Below are 18149 nucleotides of genomic sequence, written 5' to 3'. Positions count from 1 at the left end.
CGCGTTAATTTCCAAAGTTCCAAAAATCAAAAGCGTTTCTATGATAATAATTTCTGTTTTTATTCTTTGATAGATTTTACGATAGAATGTTAATTAACGTCATATTTTTTGGCTGTATTAAAATTTTAAAAACAAAATTTATTTAGTTAGGTTATTAGGAAAATATAATACTTTTAATAACTGCAAAATATGACGTTAATTAAAATTAATAATGACCATCTATCAAAGAATGAAATCAAAATGGTATTACCATAAAACGCCTGTTGATTTTTGGGACGTCATGTATATTTTCATGTTCTTTTATTTTCTAAAACGGTATGGAAATTTAGAAAGTATAACGAGATTAACTATTTAAACAAGCAAAGATTTTTATGAATAATGCATTTCTTGCAAATGACAATAATAAAAAAATTTCCTTGAAAAGATAATCCGTATACTGTAGATATACTGATTTGCAGTTTTAATTTACAAACTGCAATATGTATGGTTAATTCGCTTATTTTCACTTTTTTTCATCATTTTGTTCTAAATGTTCTCAAATTCTGTTTTTTTTCGAGAATAATAAGAAAATCGAGAAATTTAGATTAAAATTTAATAAAGTGATTTTTCAATCCTATTTTACGCCACTTCAAATTTTTGATATTTGCTGATTTTGCTCATTTATTGTCGTTCATTCACTGAAAACGTCCTCCAAAATAAATTTTCTATTATTTTACAACACTAATAATAATTATATATCTAAATAATCAAATTATTTTGTACAACTTTCTAGCCTCCTAAACTCAAATATACCATATACGATCGAAAAGGTCAGGGGACAACTGGTAATTTGGCGCGGTCAAGCCCTAAACGGCAATTACATTTGGTCCGTACTTGTTTATTTTTTAATGGCGCTTACTGCCAGTTAGTTTTAAAAAAGCTTGTAATTTATTTTACACTAAGTTTACACTAAGTGAATTATTTTAAACAGTGTAATTTAAAATTCCAGAAAAAAATATTTTGGAAATAGATTTCTGTGTCTGGAAACGTTATATCCTGTTTTAATCTTTTTATGATTAGTGGTAATTTTGGAGGAAGTTTTATGTCAGTTTTTAATAAATAACTTTTTCGATCAAACGATATTTACAATATCTATTTCTACATCTCTCTAAAATTCTTCTACCAATTTCGAGCCTACCAACTTCAGAAAAAATGGCGCTAATAACAATTTTTTATCACACTGATTACTAGTATTCAAAAACATTCAAATTGGGCATATTACAATTGTATGATAAAAAAAAACAGCGTCCAGTTAACTTGGAAATGACAATCGATAACATTCTGATCGATCTTCGTGTCTAAATAATCTCTAATGCCTTTTTTCGATCGTATGGTATTTTATACAGACCGGACCATCGTAGTAGTAACATAGGCAGAACAGGACGAATTACGACAAGTACTGTTTGGCCAGCGGATCTGAAGCTACAGAAGGAATGCGAGAAAAAAAATCGATATTGCCGCGTTTATCTATAAAATTGCAAAAATTCAAGCCAGACATGAACTATAAATTTAATATATTTTTTATATACAGACCGGATCACCGTGGTAGTAACATAGGCATAACCGGACGAATTAGCGTATACCCGTCCGCCGGATAAAAGCAGGCGAAAAATGCGCTAAAAATAAAATAGGTCGATATGTGATAAGAATGTTTCAGAATTAGGCTTTATTCGTGTTTTAATAGCCAAAACGAATACGTACCCTTCTTTGACAGTTCTCGTGTAAAATTTATTTTTTAAGTAAAATAATGGATGTTTATGAAGTTTAAATTCAAATTGTAAAATGGTATTTCCAAAATAGGTCTTATCGGGATATACAAACAATTTTTCCACAAACTATTGTAAACATGCCAATTCCATCTTAATCTACAATATCAAGAGTTATTAATTTATTTTATTATTTATATAATTAATAATAATTTTGAAACACATGGGTGCGTGTCCCCACAAAAACACAAAAAGCCTGATGTGTTGATTAATGAACAACAGGAGTTAAAGCAAGTGTTCATTTGTGCTACAGCGGATCAAAATCCCACGTTTTCAAGTAATCAAATTGCTGAGGTGGTTGCCCTGCCCACAATGCCCGTATTGTTCAAGAATATTTGAACAATACTTTTTCCAACCTTTTAATTAGTGGACAAGGGACTATTTTGTGGCCTGCCAGATCACCAGATCTTTTCTCCAATGATTTCTTTTGTGGGTTATGTAAATCCAAAGTGTATGAGTCACAATAGGCTAATAATCTGGATGAGCTTCAAGTAAAAATACGAGAGGCTTTCCAAACTATTAGCCCTAATATGTTAGCCAATGTCAGACGGGGATTTTACGACCGCCTAGGCTTCTGTCTATCACAAGAAGGTAGTCTTTTTGAACACTTGTTGTTGTATCTATGGATTATTATATGTTAGGTTTAATCTGTAGCATCTTGATATGACATAACCCTGATTGACAGTTAAGTTAGATATTGCTTAACAGAATGTTGTTTTGTATTGTTCTCAGATGTTTAATAGTTTAATAAACTTAGTTTAATAAACGTTGTATTTTTATTAGTAAAAATACAGAGAAAAAAACATGGTGGCAGCGGAAAAATAAAAGCCAGCGAGAAAAGAAGCCAAAAAAGTCAAGGATTGTAAGAATATTTCAGGAAGTTGGTAGTCACTGTGGTAAACACGTTGAAAAAAGAATCAAAAATGGACGTGAGGCTGCCGGAGCAGATGAAGTTTACGGGAAATATAAGCGAAAATTTCAAGTTATTTAAACAAAATTTTGAAATTTTCTTACTGGCCAAAGGGAAACAAGAAGTACAAGATGAAGTAAAAGTAGCTTTGTTGTTAAATTGTATGGGTCAAGAGGCGATAAATGTCTACAATACGTTTTCACTTAATGAAGCTGAAAAGAAACAATACCAGAAGGTCATAGACGAGTTTGGGAAATATTGTAATCCGAAAAAAAACGTTATATATGAAAGATATATGTTCTTCTCACGTAAACAAGAAGAGGGTGAAGGGATCGACAAATTTGTGACAGATCTGAAGAAACTAGCGGAAAGCTGCGAGTTCAATGAGCAAAAAGACTCGCTAATAAGAGACAGGATTGTCTTGGGAATCACAAATTTGAGACTACAAGAAAGATTGTTGACTCGTGAAGACTTAAATTTAGAAAAAGCAATAAACGAATGTCGAGTTGCTGAAATATCAAAGCTTCAAATTGATGAAGTACAGAAAGATCAAAAGCAAGTATATGGAGTTAGAAAAGAAGAGAGAAGAGGATACGAAAAAGAAAATAAGCTGAAGAAAAATGAAGGTAATAAGTTTGATTGTAGGAAATGTCTCTCGAAGCATGGACCAAAACAGTGCAAGGCATATGGGCAGAAGTGTTTTAAGTGTGGCCTAGTCAATCATTTTGCAAAGGCATGTACCAGAAAACCGGTCAAGAAAGAGGTTAAGGAGGTATCAAAAGAAAAGGGTGATGACAATGTAAATGTTGATAAATTTTTTGTAAATTCTATTAACACACAAAACTGTAAAGCACTATATAAAGAAGTGGACATTAAAGGTAACATTGTTAGATTTAAGATAGATACAGGTAGTGAAGTAGACATTTTACCATTAAAATTATATAAGAGTCATTTAAATGATAAGAAATTAGAGTCATGTAATATCATACTTGAAGCATATGGGGGGTTTAAAATCAAGCCTATTGGCCAGATAACTGTTAATATTTTTAATGACAAGTTAAAAGAAAAATTAACGTTAGTAGTAGCCGATGTTAAGTCTGAGCCAATATTAGGTTTGAAAACTTCTAATATGCTAGGTTTTATTAAAAGCATAGATTCAGTAGTGTCTAGTAAAGAATTGTTTATTCAAAATAATAAGTCAATTTTTACTGGTGTAGGTAAATGTCCTCAAAAGTGTTCGATAAAGCTTAAAAAGTGTTGTCAACCTGTAGCACATCCAGCAAGGAGAGTACCATTAGCAATTAAGGAGGAGTTAAGAAAAACATTGAATGAGCTAGAACAGAAAGGTATAATTAGCAAAACAGATAGTCCAGGAGATTGGGTAAGCAATCTTGTTATAATCGAGAAATCTAATGGCAGTTTACGGCTATGTTTAAATCCTCAGGATTTGAACAAGGCCATACAAAGAAATTTTTATACTATTCCCACAATAGAGGATATAAGTTCAAAATTGTGTAATAAAAGTTGGTTTACTGTATTAGATTTCAAGGATGGTTTTTATCAAGTTGAATTAGATCACAAATCAAGTGAGTTGTGCACGTTCAGTACAGTGTTTGGTTGCTATAAATTTTTGAGACTACCCTTTGGGCTTACTAATGCTCCTGAGTATTTTCAAAAAGTAAATGAGGAAAATTTTGGGGATATAGAAGGTGTTATAATATATTTTGATGATTTGTTGATAGCAGCAAATACTGAACAAGAGCATGACGCTATACTGAAAAAGGTGATAGAAAGAGCACAAATGCTAAATATAAAATTTAATCAAACAAAGTTACAGTATAAAGTAAACGAAGTAAATTACGTTGGACATGTTTTTTGCAAAGACGGAATGAAACCGAGTAAAGATAGAGTAAAGGCAATTCAGGCTATAGAAAATCCGACTAACTTGAAAGAGTTACAGAGAGTTCTCGGAATGTTAAATTATTTGAGAGGATTTATTCCTAATTTTGCAAAAGTAACAAGTCCAATAAGAGAGTTATTGCGTAAAGACGTACATTTTCAGTGGAATCAAAAACATACAGAAGTATTAAATAAATTAAAAGACATACTAGCTAGTGATCTTGTACTAGGGACATTTCAAAGTGACAAACCTATAGTTATTCAGACAGATGCGTCAAAAGATGGATTGGGTTGTTGCTTAATGCAGGACAAACCAACATATCATGGTTCAAGGTCACTAACAGCAGCTGAAAAGAATTATTCACAGTGTGAAAAAGAATTGCTTGCTGTGGTATTTGCTGTAAGTAAATTTCATCATTTTATTTATGGCAGAGATGTCAAAATTATAACTGATAATAAACCATTGTTGGGAATAATGAAGAAAGACTTAAGCAAAGTACCATCACCAAGGTTACAAAGACTCAAGTTGAAACTAATTAGATATAATCTAAATTTTGAATATTGTCCAGGTAAACATATGTATATTGCTGATTTGTTGTCAAGGTCATATATTAAAGATGAAGTACAAGATGATCCAGATATGAAAGAGATAGTGCATAGTATTGAGAAGCATTTTAGTATATCTGAGGAGAGAAGAGCTCAATTTGAGAAAGCTATACAGCATGATAGTGACCTAAGTAAGTTAATAGAGTATATAAAAAATGGATGGCCTAAATATTTTAAGATGATACCAAATTCTTTAAGACCATACTGGCAATATCAAAATGATATAACATTATCAAATAACTTATTATTATTAAAGGACAGATTGATAGTTCCAAGAACATTAATACAAGACATGTTAGATCTTTTACATGAAACACATTTTGGAATGACAAAGACCAAACAAAGAGCCAAAGAAATGTTATATTGGGTAAATATGAATGCTGAGATAGAAAAGTTAATAAGAAATTGTCAAATTTGTGAGAGATATTCACCAAAACTCTGTAAAGAACCAATGATACCACATGAGATACCTAATAGACCATTTAAAAAAGTTGCTAGTGATATATGTGACTATGGAGGCAAAAGTTATCTGATTCTCATGGATTATTATTCAAAATGGCTAGAGATTAAACAAATGAAAGGAAAAACATCATATGATGTGATTAATGCACTGAAAGAGATATTTTCAATACATGGTATACCTGATGAGTTAATTTCAGATAACATGCCATACAACTCATATGAATGCAGACAGTTTGCCAAGCAATGGAATTTCAAAATATGCACAAGTAGTCCTCATTACCCCAAGTCCAATGGACTTGCAGAGAAAGGTGTTGGAATAGCAAAAATGATGCTTCGTAAAGATCAAGATTTAATGTTAAGCTTGCTAAATTATCGCACTACTCCTATTGTAGGGCTGAACCTGACTCCTTCACAATTGCTAATGGGACGAAACTTAAAAACTAAAATCCCTATTGATGAAAATAAATTGTTACCAAATAGTTATAATAATTCTAATATTAAAAATGAGATTTGTAGGAAAAGAGAGTTAGATAAAAAATACTATGATTTAAATTGTAAAGTTCGGAACAGTTTTAATGAAGGCCAATTTGTTGTGATTCAGAATCAAAATAATAACGAGTGGGAGGCAGGTCAGATTGTTAAACCTGTTCCTGACTCACCTAGGTCTTATATTGTCAAAGACTCAAGAGGCGCTATTGTACGTAGAAATAGTTCCCATTTAAAAAGTTCTGAAAGTGGTTCAGTGATTGATCAAAATACTTGTTGTGACAGTGCGGATCAAAACTGTGATAGTTCATCCGAGATAGTGTCCGTACATCAAGAAAATGAGCGTCCAAAAAGACAAATTAAAAACTGGTTAAATTTAAAGATTACCAATTATTTTAAGAAGGGAGATGTTGTATCTATGGATTATTATATGTTAGGTTTAATCTGTAGCATCTTTGATATGACATAACCTCTGATTGACAGTTAAGAGATATGAATAGAATAAAGAGCTTTTAGATAGCTTTTTAGATGTTTAATAGTTTAATAAACTTAGTTTAATAAACGTTGTATTTTTATTAGTAAAAATACAGAGAAATAAAACACTTGTTATAACTTTTTTTTTTATTTAGAGTAATATTATAGTTTTTTTGGGGTTTAGAGAATTTATTTATTTTTAGTTTTGGCTTGTAAACACACTCAAATAATAAATATTTAAGTATTTTTATTTTAAATGTTACCTTAAGTGAAGGTAAACACTTAAAATGAAAATAATAAATACACGGCACTCCTCACGTCATATTCCTAGCCTGTCACGACCGACCCGTCCAAGCACAACTGCAACTGCGTCCTGCCTGACCAGCCGACTAGCCGGCAGTGACTCTCGAGTACGAACGCAAAACGGGTAAACGTAAATTCGTCCGGCAACTTGCTATGTTACTAGTAGCCTGGTCTTCTCTGTATATGTAATATTGCATTAAAAATTTAGTTATACGTAGAATCTTAAAACCGATACATTTAAATAAACATATTTAAAAAAATCATAAACGAAAGAAAATAACTAAGAAAAACATTTTTAATAATAATACTTAAATATAAACGAATTAAAACAGATCTCTAGACCATCTTAAGGACCGTCTCGTATATTTAGAGTGCATAATTTAACATTCTTAACATACAATGGGTTCAATTAAACCGATTATTAGCTTGTTTATCTGTTTGGCCCGCATAATTTAAGCTGTGAAGTTCGTGACATAATTTTCTAGTTAGCCAACTGGAATCCTCGTAGAGTTTTTCACGTATATAATCCAATGGAATAAGTAAAACAAACTTATGTTTTTAAATGGGGCATTCTATATAATATTTTTTATTTTATTCGCCTTGTTTATGACCTTTCTAAAAGTATTACACACCGGATGTTTCTCAAAAGTGGCTCACCTCTGTAACTTTTGTATTTTTTAGATAAAAAACGAGATTTGGTATGTTAGTATACGACATAAATTAGGATTGATTGACGTATTCAATTGTTTTCGGTCACTTCCTGTTTCACCGGAAATGACTACAACTTTTGATTTTTAAACGGCACCCTCGGTATAATTTTTTTTTACTTTATTCGATGGAAAATGACACTCTGAATGGAATGACATGTCACATGTCAACTTTTGACATTTTCGCTTAAGAAATCGTATTTAAAATTTGCCATGGCTGTGGTAAAAACACTAATTTTTAATCACGGAGCCGTGGAAAAATTGATTCGACCGTTTAATATTTTTCATATCTTATCATGGTCGGTTAAAATATGCTCAAATAGTATTTTTAATCATATCTAATTTTTTCTAATGGAACGAGGATGGCTCTTTACCATGTTTCGAAAAAGCATTTTTTTGCAAATAATTTGATACCAAACACTTAGTATTTCGAGACAAATTGTCGATATAAACCGCATGTTACAATGTCAAATAAACCATATCTATGCGAAAAGTTGTAGTTATTACCGATGAAACAGGAAGTGACCGAAAACAATTGAATACGTCAATCAATCCTGATTTATGATACTAAGGTACCAAATCTCTTGGGGCTTATTAATAAGAAATCTATATACAGGTTGTTAATTTGTTTATTACTCGCGGCAACAGCTTTATGGTTGAAATATGACAAACTCCGCCCGCTCGTCGAGGTCGAGAGACGACGCGACGGGACGAGGCGGCAGCTTAGCTTAGGCAGTGTTGCCATTCTGGTCCCCAATAAGTAATTGTCCAGTTAACAACCTGTATATCTTAATTCTTCATAAAATTTTCCCAACGAGCATTATAAATAAAATTACTTGAATTACCGTAAATTCTTTCGCTGACGACCATCAGAAAAGAATGAATTCAAACATAGACAGTTCGAAAGAAAATGTCTCCGGTGGACGCCTTTCAAAGACTAATTTTTCAAAAGATTTTTCTTTCAATTAAAATCGAGGACGACAAAGCAAACGACCCCTTTTATAACTAACTCATCGTCGCTCAATGCCTATCTCTCTTTCTTATTTCTGAGAAAACCTTCTTTTCGTGTTGGATTTCTTTAATAGAATGGTTTTGTTAAAACCGATATCGAGCTTTTGATGGAAAACTAATGAAATTCTTTCGATCGTTTTTGCTAATTTGGAACACTTGAAAAGAAATAATTTGACTTGGCCCGCGGTTACACTGGACGCGGCTCCGTGCGTATTTTTTATACGTGCGTGCTCTGACGGAATTTACTCGCACGACTATTTTATTTTAGTGGTTACATTAGATGCGCGTTCATGGTATCCTGTGCGTCGAGTTTGTCAAAACGGACGCCACTATTTTGATGCCGTCTGAGGATATAATGTTAAAATAACTACTTCTGAAATGAAGAAAATGTTGGGTAAATGATTTATATACAGTGTATCAATTTTAAAACTTCCCACCCTTAATATCTTTGTTGCAGTTAAAAATATGAAAAATCGGAAAGACACGTCAATTTTATTGTTATGGGGGACACTTTAAATGAATATTTTTGGCGTTTTTCTTTCAACCCCTTAGGAGGGGTAGATGTCACCCTTACAATCTTAAATGGGAATGGGGGTCAAATGGCACATCGTTTTAAAGGACATTTAATTCTCTTTTCAGCGGTATCCTACTTTGTTGCTTTTTGTTCAGAGATTTTCTAATAATCGCGTTTCAAAGATGCAGAACAATTAAAACATGCCTGCATTTGAGATTTGGTTTTCAGGCTAGTGTTTACACAAAAATTATTGCAGTGGATCTCCTTGTAGCCAAAAATTAGAAGATTAGGGTGGCAATATGGACGTAGTCATTACATTTTTTCTAGGGGGTCGAAATTGAAATGCTAATAAACAGAAACATCATAAACATTAACGTTTTCTCAAATTGGAATGAGTGGCAAACTCTAATCAGTTTCACAGGAGGAATTGTTAACATTCCAGCAGGACGGTGCTCCAACTCATTATTTTTTCCGGTCCGACAGTGGTTAAACGAGATTTGCAGGTACATGGATTGGCAGAAGGGGACCAATTGAATGGCTTTCAAGATTACTTAGACTTTTTTGGGGGGACATCTTAAATCATTTGTTTATAAACACAATCTACTGATATTGATGATTTTAAAGGCGAATTACAGCAGAATGCCAATCAATTCCGGTGAAATTTTCCGAAATGCTAGGGAGGTGTTTGAAAATAGACTTATTACTGTTTACGGGAAAATGGACAAATATTTGAACACCTTTTATAAGATGTAAAGCGTAAGAGGTAACCTACCTTCTAATCATTTGCACTACAAGGAGATCCATTGCAATAACTTTTGTGTAAACACTAACCTAAAACCCAAAATCTGGTACGTTCAATTGTTTCTGCACCTTTGAAACGCGATTATTCGGAAACTCCTGGATAAAAAACAATAAAATAGGATACCACTGAAAAGAGTATTAAACGCCCTTTAAAACGATGTGCCACTTGACCCCCATTCCCATTTAAGATTGTAAAGGTGACATCTACCCCCTCCTAAGGGGTTGAAAGAAAAAGGCCAAAAATATTCATTTTAAGTGTCCCCCTTACAAATAAAATTGACGTATCTTTCCAATTTTTAATATTTTTAACTGCAAGAAAGATATTAAGGGTGGGAATTTTTAAAATTGATATACTGTATATCGTAGTCATAGTGTATTCCGTTTTTTCATGAAGATCCTAGGTCACTTCATGAAGCGTCAATTGAGTTTAGTTATGTTATTAGCATAGTTTAAGGAAAGGAGTAGTTGCACTCTCGCAAATATTTTCTGCCAGTTTTTGCAAGCTGGCAGGTTGCAAAGCGTTTCAGTTGAATTCGGTCCGTCGAACTGTGAGGTTCGAGCGTTGCGTCCGAGCACAGGGACGGATTGACAAAAAATGAGTGCCTTACTGTGCGCTGCTATTAATTGTGGAAATAATTCAAAAAATTGTTCTTTGAGTCTTTTTAGATTTCCATCGGATGTAAATCGGAAAGCTGATAGTAATTATCAATTAACATTTAATTATATTTGTTTATTTTAGAAGCTGAGATATTATGAAATTAATTAAATGTTATTATTTTTAATTATTATTTTGTTATGTTAACATTTTTTTATTAATTTAAAGTGTTTCTAAATTTTTACCGCTGTCGCAGATATTCGCAGTATTATATTACATATGGCTCTTTCAACAGTAAATTTTTTTCAAAGCCACCTAATATGATCTTTGTCTATTTTGTCTTGTCAAAAAATGTTCACCTTTTAATTCTACATCCGAAAGAAAAATAATATACAAGATGTTGCATTTAAAAAAATGAGATATAACATTTTTTAAATATTACGATTTTGGTGACGCCATAAAAATATCCTGTATAGATAAAGTAAATTTTTCTAAGACGAATTTATTCCGATATCCTTCATGTTTAAGAAAACATAGCAGTATTAATAAAGTTATATTCACTCTAGTTTTTTACCACTTTTCGTATATAATGTTTTTAACCAAAGTTTTTTAGTAAATAAGAAATAGATTGGCAACACCGCAGTGTGCTTTAAATAAAGTCAGTGTACTATAGCATAATTTTATGCCGAATCCAGTTATCTACAGAAAATTAAACTTGCTTTAAATAAAAAAAAGTCGTAGAAAATCTCTGAAATAGATAATAATATAAAAATATGGCGAGTACTACGTCTATACTTTGCCTAGTTAATAGACCACGACTATACAGCTACGTCGTCGGCTACGGAGGCGAGAACAAGGTCATATAAAGTGGCAGAAAAAGAACAAAGGATTTGACAAGGAGTAAAACTACTAGTTTCCTTATACTATGTTATTAGGTTAGATTTTTTCATAAAGTGACTAGGATCTTCATGAAAAGACGGAATACACTATGAGACTACGACATATACAAGAAGAGGAGAAAAAATGAATATGTAAAGCATTTGGTGAATTAAGACACCAACCGGTCAATTTTTTTTGAATATTTTAGAATGTTTCCCATCAACATTAATATATCCTAAATAAAAATAAACCTGGTATTAAAAAATATTCAAATTTTTCGGGAATGTATTGGACCCAGAGAACAAAAAATCGAACGCTCGGACGTACACGTATTAAAAAAACAAACTAGTTTGTTTCCATCCGACCAACGGAAATTGACGTACGTGCACGGACGCGCAAACTCGGATGCAATGTAACCGCCTGCGTAGATACCATTTTTTGTTTTTTTGCTGCGTGTACGTCCGAGGACGACCAAAAAAAAACGCACGGACTCGCATTCAATGAATGTAACCACGGGCTTACTCTCACGATTTACTTTTTATATACTTAAAAATATTCAAATTAGTTAAAGAAAACTTTATTTCGTGATTTAGGTACAGTACTGTACAGGGTATGCCAAATTGGACGCTTTTAAAGGGAAACACCCTTTTCTATAAGAGATAGACTTAAACTAATATCAGTCTCTGGAGCTCAATTTTTATCAAAAACATGATGGTGAAAACCGCACATCGATTTTTGAAAAATGTACATTTTTAACAAATCACTGTAATTTTTTTGCCATGGAAAATTTGATATTTTTATAAAAATATTTCCAAAGCATCTTATTACGTAGAATTTAATGGTTTAAGTGTGATTTTTTTAAATTAATAATTTAAGAATTATCAACAGAAAATTTGATTTTTTATGTAAGACACCCTGTATATTTTTAATTCACTGAAAGGAATTTAAAATTACCTTTTCAAAAATATAGCATACTTGGTATTTTGCTGGATTCCTCTTGGAGATATAGAGTTTTTAAAAATTCGCCCACTTTGAATACAGAGGCTTTGCTGCGCGCGAGTTATAATGCAAAAAAATTCTAGCCTTAGTGAGCAGCAATTAAAACGAAAATAATATTTGCATTGAGAAATGCAGAATTTTGTAACAATTTAAGCTATATTGAACAACATCAACACATTTAAGCTATATCTAATAACAATAAAAATAAATAGCAAAACCAAGACATGAGATATCGCTATAGGTGTTCCACATGTCGACCGTCTTTTGTTATGGACAGACGGGACCGTTTTTGAACATTTTTCGCTGAATTCATTAACTCAGTGGGGGTGAGATACCCTTGCATAACCGCTAAGTATTTCTAATTCTTGTCTAGATTATATAGGCAATTTAAAAATAAGAAAATAAGAACCTTTATTCTTCCGCAAAGATAAAAATCCATAGGCGTTCGAATTTCCTTTCTGCGTGCTATTACTTGTGACTGACTAATGCTTTAGTACCAGCTTCGTCCAGCACTATCTCGAGTATTTTGAACTTGTGACCAAGTAACTTGTGACCACTTAGTAACTGAAACATTGCTTAAAACGATGCTTTAATTGTGGCTTCAGACAAAAGGAAATCGGTAGAAAACCAATGAAGAAAAATTGTAATTCCACCAACACATGTGTAAAGAAGACCAAAACTTCAAGTCCGGCGGCTTCGACGGCCTCGACAGCAAACGGCTGGGATTGCAACGGCTTAATTGGTTAGCTATTAAATTATTCTCGAAATTGGCTGCAAAAATTTGCTGAGAACTTCAGCGTTCTGAGACGGTGCCTCGTCTTGTGTCAGTGGAAAAATATGTTTTCGAGTTCCATTAGGGACAGATCAACAATAAGCGGCCCAAAACCGAAAAAGTAGAATGTAGAATGTAGAAAGTTTAGGAGGGGAGTTAATCACCGTGACCTTATAGATCTATTGTGTGTTCCCCTTTCTTGAGTTATAACGAGTTATAACTCATCATACAGTCTCAGGACTTTAGTAAAAGCCAGTATCTGAGACGGCTCCACAGAGGCCAGCTCTCCATCCTCGACATCAGATGTACCAAAGTTCATGGCACGAATGGTCGTCGTCTCGGCGCACTCAGTAATAAGGTGTTTTGGTGTTTTCCCATTTTCCCCACAAAATCTGCATTCGCCGTTGTTTCTCAGCTTCAGCCTACTGAGGTGTTCGTTGAGGAGACAGTGTCCTGTTAGAAACCCCGTAACAATCCGAAGATTGTTTTTACTTAAATCAAGGAAAACCTTTGATTTTTCTCGGTCGTAAGTTCTGAGGAACTTTTTCCATTCCAAGTTACGGATGGAGTCTTCCAGATTCTTCAGTTCCGCTTTCAGTTGGTTCCCGTTTAGAAAACAGAACGGTTCTGGTCCAGTTAGTGGAGTGTTCGCTCCTTTCCTAGCTAGATCATCACAACCCAGAGTAGGAGGACTTTATTTTCTTTGCCTAATTTGTTGAGCTTCTCTAGGCATTCTTTAGCCAACTTCGAATTGATGGTTACTGAGTTGATCGCGTTAAGTGCTGCTTGCCTATCGAATAGGATGGCAATTTCCTGTTTCGATCTAAGATAAATTGTACGCATCTTTCGATAGTGTAAATTTCTGCCTAAAGGATACTGGGGTAGGTGCCCCTTGGGTCGGAGTATTTCGTTTTCGGCCAAGTAACAGCGATTTGTTTAAAATGCACATTTTTGAAAAACACCCCGTAACTCCGAAACGGTAACAAATATCGATGTGCGGTTTCTACCATCATGTTTTTGATCAAAATTGAACTCCAGACACCGATATTAGTTTTCGTCTATCTCCTATAGAAAAGGGTGTTTTCCTATAAAATCGTCCAACTTGACCCACCCTGTACACTTTTGTAATTTCTCTGATATCTATAGGGTTGAGCTTCTCGTTCCACGAGGAGGCTCCAAGGAGAAGTGTAGTTTATATTAAAATAAAATTTTCGGAGCATATCATATGTATGTAGGTTAATTGAAAGTATTTTATAAAAATATATAGAATTCTACAATTTTTTGCAATGGAACGCCCTATATAATAATATAGGGCGTATAAATAATTTATTTTCGGATCATAGGAAAAAAATAAAGGTGAGGTTCATTAAAGACGCATATGCCTAAAACGTAAGGGTTTTGACATATGTGTAACTTGCTTTTAAAGGTGACCAATGTTCAAAAATAATTTTGTCTCACCCTGTATAACTTATTGGGTTTTAATTTGAATTAAGGTGCAAAAGTTATTTTAACTACATATTAGGTTATACCGGGTAAATTCCAATTTAGGTAGCTTTTATTGAAGTTTAAAATTTGTTCTTCATTTTTAGAAAATGTTAAATATGTATGTCAAAAACCTTACATTTTAGTCATATAACTCACAACCATTATTTTTCTCCTAAAACCCGAAAATTGATTAATATACAGTTTATTCCATTACAGAAAACACAACTTTGGTGTGTAACTTTTTTTTGGTGACACCCTGTAGAACTAGGATCAAAAACGATGAGACACACAAATTGTACACTACATTAAAATCATAGATTGTCAATAAATAAGGGAATTACATGTCAATCCTTGAATTTATCTAAACCAAGCGTCGCCTTCCTTGCAAAAAGGCCTAACTAGCATTTTCAAAATTCTATAGAAGAGGTAAAAAACAAAAAAGTATTTGTTTTAAAGCAGCACAGTCAGCTTCGTTTTAAAGATAATGAGTTTCAAACTCACCGGCACGAAAAACGGACACCTTAAAATTTTGATATTTTTTAAGTTTTTTATATTGTGTTCTAATGGACCGATTTTGATGATATTTATAGCAATTTGTAGTTAAATTGTTTGAATGTTTAGTATGTCTTTCTAAGTCAAAAATGATCATGTGCATCTCTTCTCGATAGTTTATTTTTTGGTTCATCTCAATAGCTTTATTTACTTTAAGACACATGAAAATTTTAAGGTGCCCGTTTTTCGTGCCGGTGAGTATATTAGTAATCCAGATATGCCACTTCGTAAAACCAAAGAGTTACAGGAGAAAATTTAAACAGCAAAACATCTCAATTTCTACCATTTTGTACAAAATCTACTTACAGAAACATAGTCCACACTTTCTGCACTCTTTCATCCAAACAGATCACCACAAAAAAAATCAAAACCCGAAAAACAACAGTATACCGATGACGGCTACGTCACGAACGACGCTACTCACGAGACACGCTGTCTTGTCTCCGCGACGCTATACTCCGCGGCGTCCCGACGCTTCGAGTTATTCCAGAGGACTGACGGAGGATCCTGCGATAAGCGACGGCGATGCTCCTGCCCGATGCGCCGCTGTATTCCTGCTGAGGCTGGATGGAACGGTCCGATCCTGCTGGCGAGCATGCGACGACTGAACGAGGAAGAGATGAGAAGTAGAGGAGGACAGTGATGTCGGATTGTGTCGAAAAACTCAGAAGGATCTTGATTGGAAATCTGTAGATTATATCCCTTCAAAAACATAGAATGTAAAAAATGCCAAGTCTCGCAACAAAATTCTTCCACTATAAAAAATCGTGAGATCTCATGTAAAACCAAGTCACTTTATTTTATTTAGTTTCTCTTTAAGCACCTATTCAACAATTTTGTTACAAATTGTTAGTATCAATATTAGTCATCTTTATTTCTGTAATAATTTTAATGACTTGGCAATTACACAGCGCCATAATTATAAAAGAATAATCTACCATTTCGATTACTAAGTAAATCTAAACAGTGCCCTTAAAAATAAAATAAAATAATTAGTGTAGAGTATCATACCGTGCATTTGCCAAGTTAACTCCAGTTTTATACTTTTTTCTCGACTGGAAAGTCAATTACCGTTAGCAGCTAGACAGCTAACTTTGAATCCATAAGAATATTTTGATAATTTTCATTTTTTCCTTTGGTTACAAGCTTAAAGCTACCTAAAAATCAAAATTGGAAGTTTGTAACCCCTTAGAATTTTGATGATGAGTCAGTGAGTCAATGTCGAAATTAAAGAAATTTGACAAACGATAATTCATAAACTATGAGGTATAATTACTAGATATTTTGGTAATCTAGCCAGCTATAGCATGTCTTCATGTGTAGTAAAAATTAATATTGTTGCTTTATCCACGACGAAGTTACAGGGTGGTGAAAAGTGCCGCTAATACCTTCGAGAAAAGAACGGTACGGCTGTGCTCGATTGGCAGATATAGATTAGACTTTTGACGTGGTTATCAGCTTGTTCCACTGCAACCTTTTCAGATCTAATGTAGTCCTCTTCTGATCATTAGGTTACATTCGCCAGTCTCATCATTTTTAAAAGTCTAGCAATTTGGAAACTGAAACCTCTTAAAAATGTAGCTCTTTGCCAATGGTCTGTCATTGCCTAATTCAAGGAACAAACGCACATTTGCCAGGCTGTCTCAGCGACATAAAATTTATTCTCTCGTTTCTTGAAACGAAAAGAATTTGGGACTTCCATTGTCTTTATTTATTTTTCTTATACAACGTTTCGGTCAGAATAATCACTGACCGTTTTCAAGTACGAACCAGTGGCGGACTAAGGGGGGACGGAAGGGGCGGTCCGCCCCGGGCCCCTTCTTTTAGGGGGCCTCCGAATTTTAATAAGTATTTTTTTATTCAACTGGCAAACAAGGCCAATATGTGTTCAGTAGTTATGAAGCAGTTTGTTGGTGGAGTATGCAAACCATACGTATACGCAAATTATAAACAGTATAAATGGAAGCAGATATTTACTTAATTATCAATTATCAGGCCCCAGCAATTGTCAATGGCATTTTCTGTTTAGGAAATTAAATTAAGGGGTAATTTTCTTTGTTTAAAATATCGAATAATTATTATTTTTTATATATTTTGGGACTGAATTTATTTATTTTAGCTTTTAAGTTATTTTTCAATGGTTTCATTATTTATTTTTACTGAATAAAGATTTTAAATTACAATCAATGCACACCATAACTTATATTCTAACTTCTTTACCGATCATGAGTAGTGCCGTCTTTAGTATAACGGGGGCCACGGGCCTGAGACAGCGAAGGGGCCCCTCGGATCTTGGAGGACTTACAAAATACCCCTTAATACTCTGGGGGCTAGCGCCCATCAGGTCCCTACATAAAAACGGCACTACTGATGAGTACATACTGAACATATTTATATCTATATTGACTTTTATTATAATTATTACAGTGTACAGGGTGTCCCAGGCTGAGCGTCCATTGAAATTTTCTAGAGAACCACAATATCTAGATCGAAGGTTTTTTTGCACATCATTGTTTTACAACAAGACGTATTGATTAAAAATATTTTCAACATGGCGGTACTTCGGAAATACCGGAAGTTGACAGCAACTTTCTTATTTTAAATGGGTGCCTCCCTATTTTTCATTACATACTTAAATTCTCTGTAAAATTCTATGAATATTGATGTTAAACAATCTGCAATCATTTTTAAGAAAAAATATTTAAAATTTTTGGACGAAAAAAGCTACCTGTCCAAAAAATGTGTACAGCCTAAAAGTCAAATTAAGTGATTATCACAGCCACTGTAACATAAAGAAAAGACAAGTGGCTATCTATTTCAAAAATTAAATTGTTCAAATCTCATATAATAAAGGCGGTAGCTGTCATGGAATTGAGCGATTAAAAAATT

General features: G+C 33.4%; 2 protein-coding genes across 2 annotated transcripts in view; one reads left to right on the top strand and one right to left on the bottom strand.

Moving 5' to 3' along the window:
* LOC115887706 (hemicentin-1) overlaps positions 1–15840 on the bottom strand; it is a 1088837-nt gene extending 1072997 nt beyond the window's left edge. The window contains exon 1 of the mRNA XM_030907180.1: positions 15567–15840. The gene's annotated coding sequence lies outside the window, so the exon portion shown is untranslated. The remainder of the gene's footprint in view (positions 1–15566) is intronic.
* On the top strand, positions 2633–6637 carry LOC115887715 (uncharacterized protein K02A2.6-like). Its single transcript, XM_030907185.1, has 2 exons — positions 2633–3593; positions 3933–6637. Exons 1-2 carry the CDS (start codon positions 2729–2731, stop codon positions 6635–6637), a joined length of 3570 nt encoding a protein of 1189 aa, XP_030763045.1. The 5' UTR covers positions 2633–2728.
* Positions 15841–18149: the final 2309 nt, after the last annotated feature.

This window comes from Sitophilus oryzae, unplaced genomic scaffold (genome assembly GCF_002938485.1).
Source record: "Sitophilus oryzae breed Bouriz unplaced genomic scaffold, Soryzae_2.0 scaffold_610_pilon_pilon, whole genome shotgun sequence".
NCBI lineage: Eukaryota > Metazoa > Arthropoda > Insecta > Coleoptera > Curculionidae > Sitophilus > Sitophilus oryzae.
Note: the sequence above shows the minus strand (reverse complement) of the source record. Positions and strands in the feature narration are given on the sequence as shown.

Coding starts and splice junctions, on each gene's coding strand:
- LOC115887715 (XM_030907185.1), top strand. CDS start 2,729: ATGGACGTGAGGCTGCCGGAGCAGATGAAGTTTACGGGAAATATAAGC. Junction 3,594..3,932: donor TAAAGAAGTGGACATTAAAG/GTAACATTGTTA, acceptor TTACTGGTGTAG/GTAAATGTCCTCAAAAGTGT.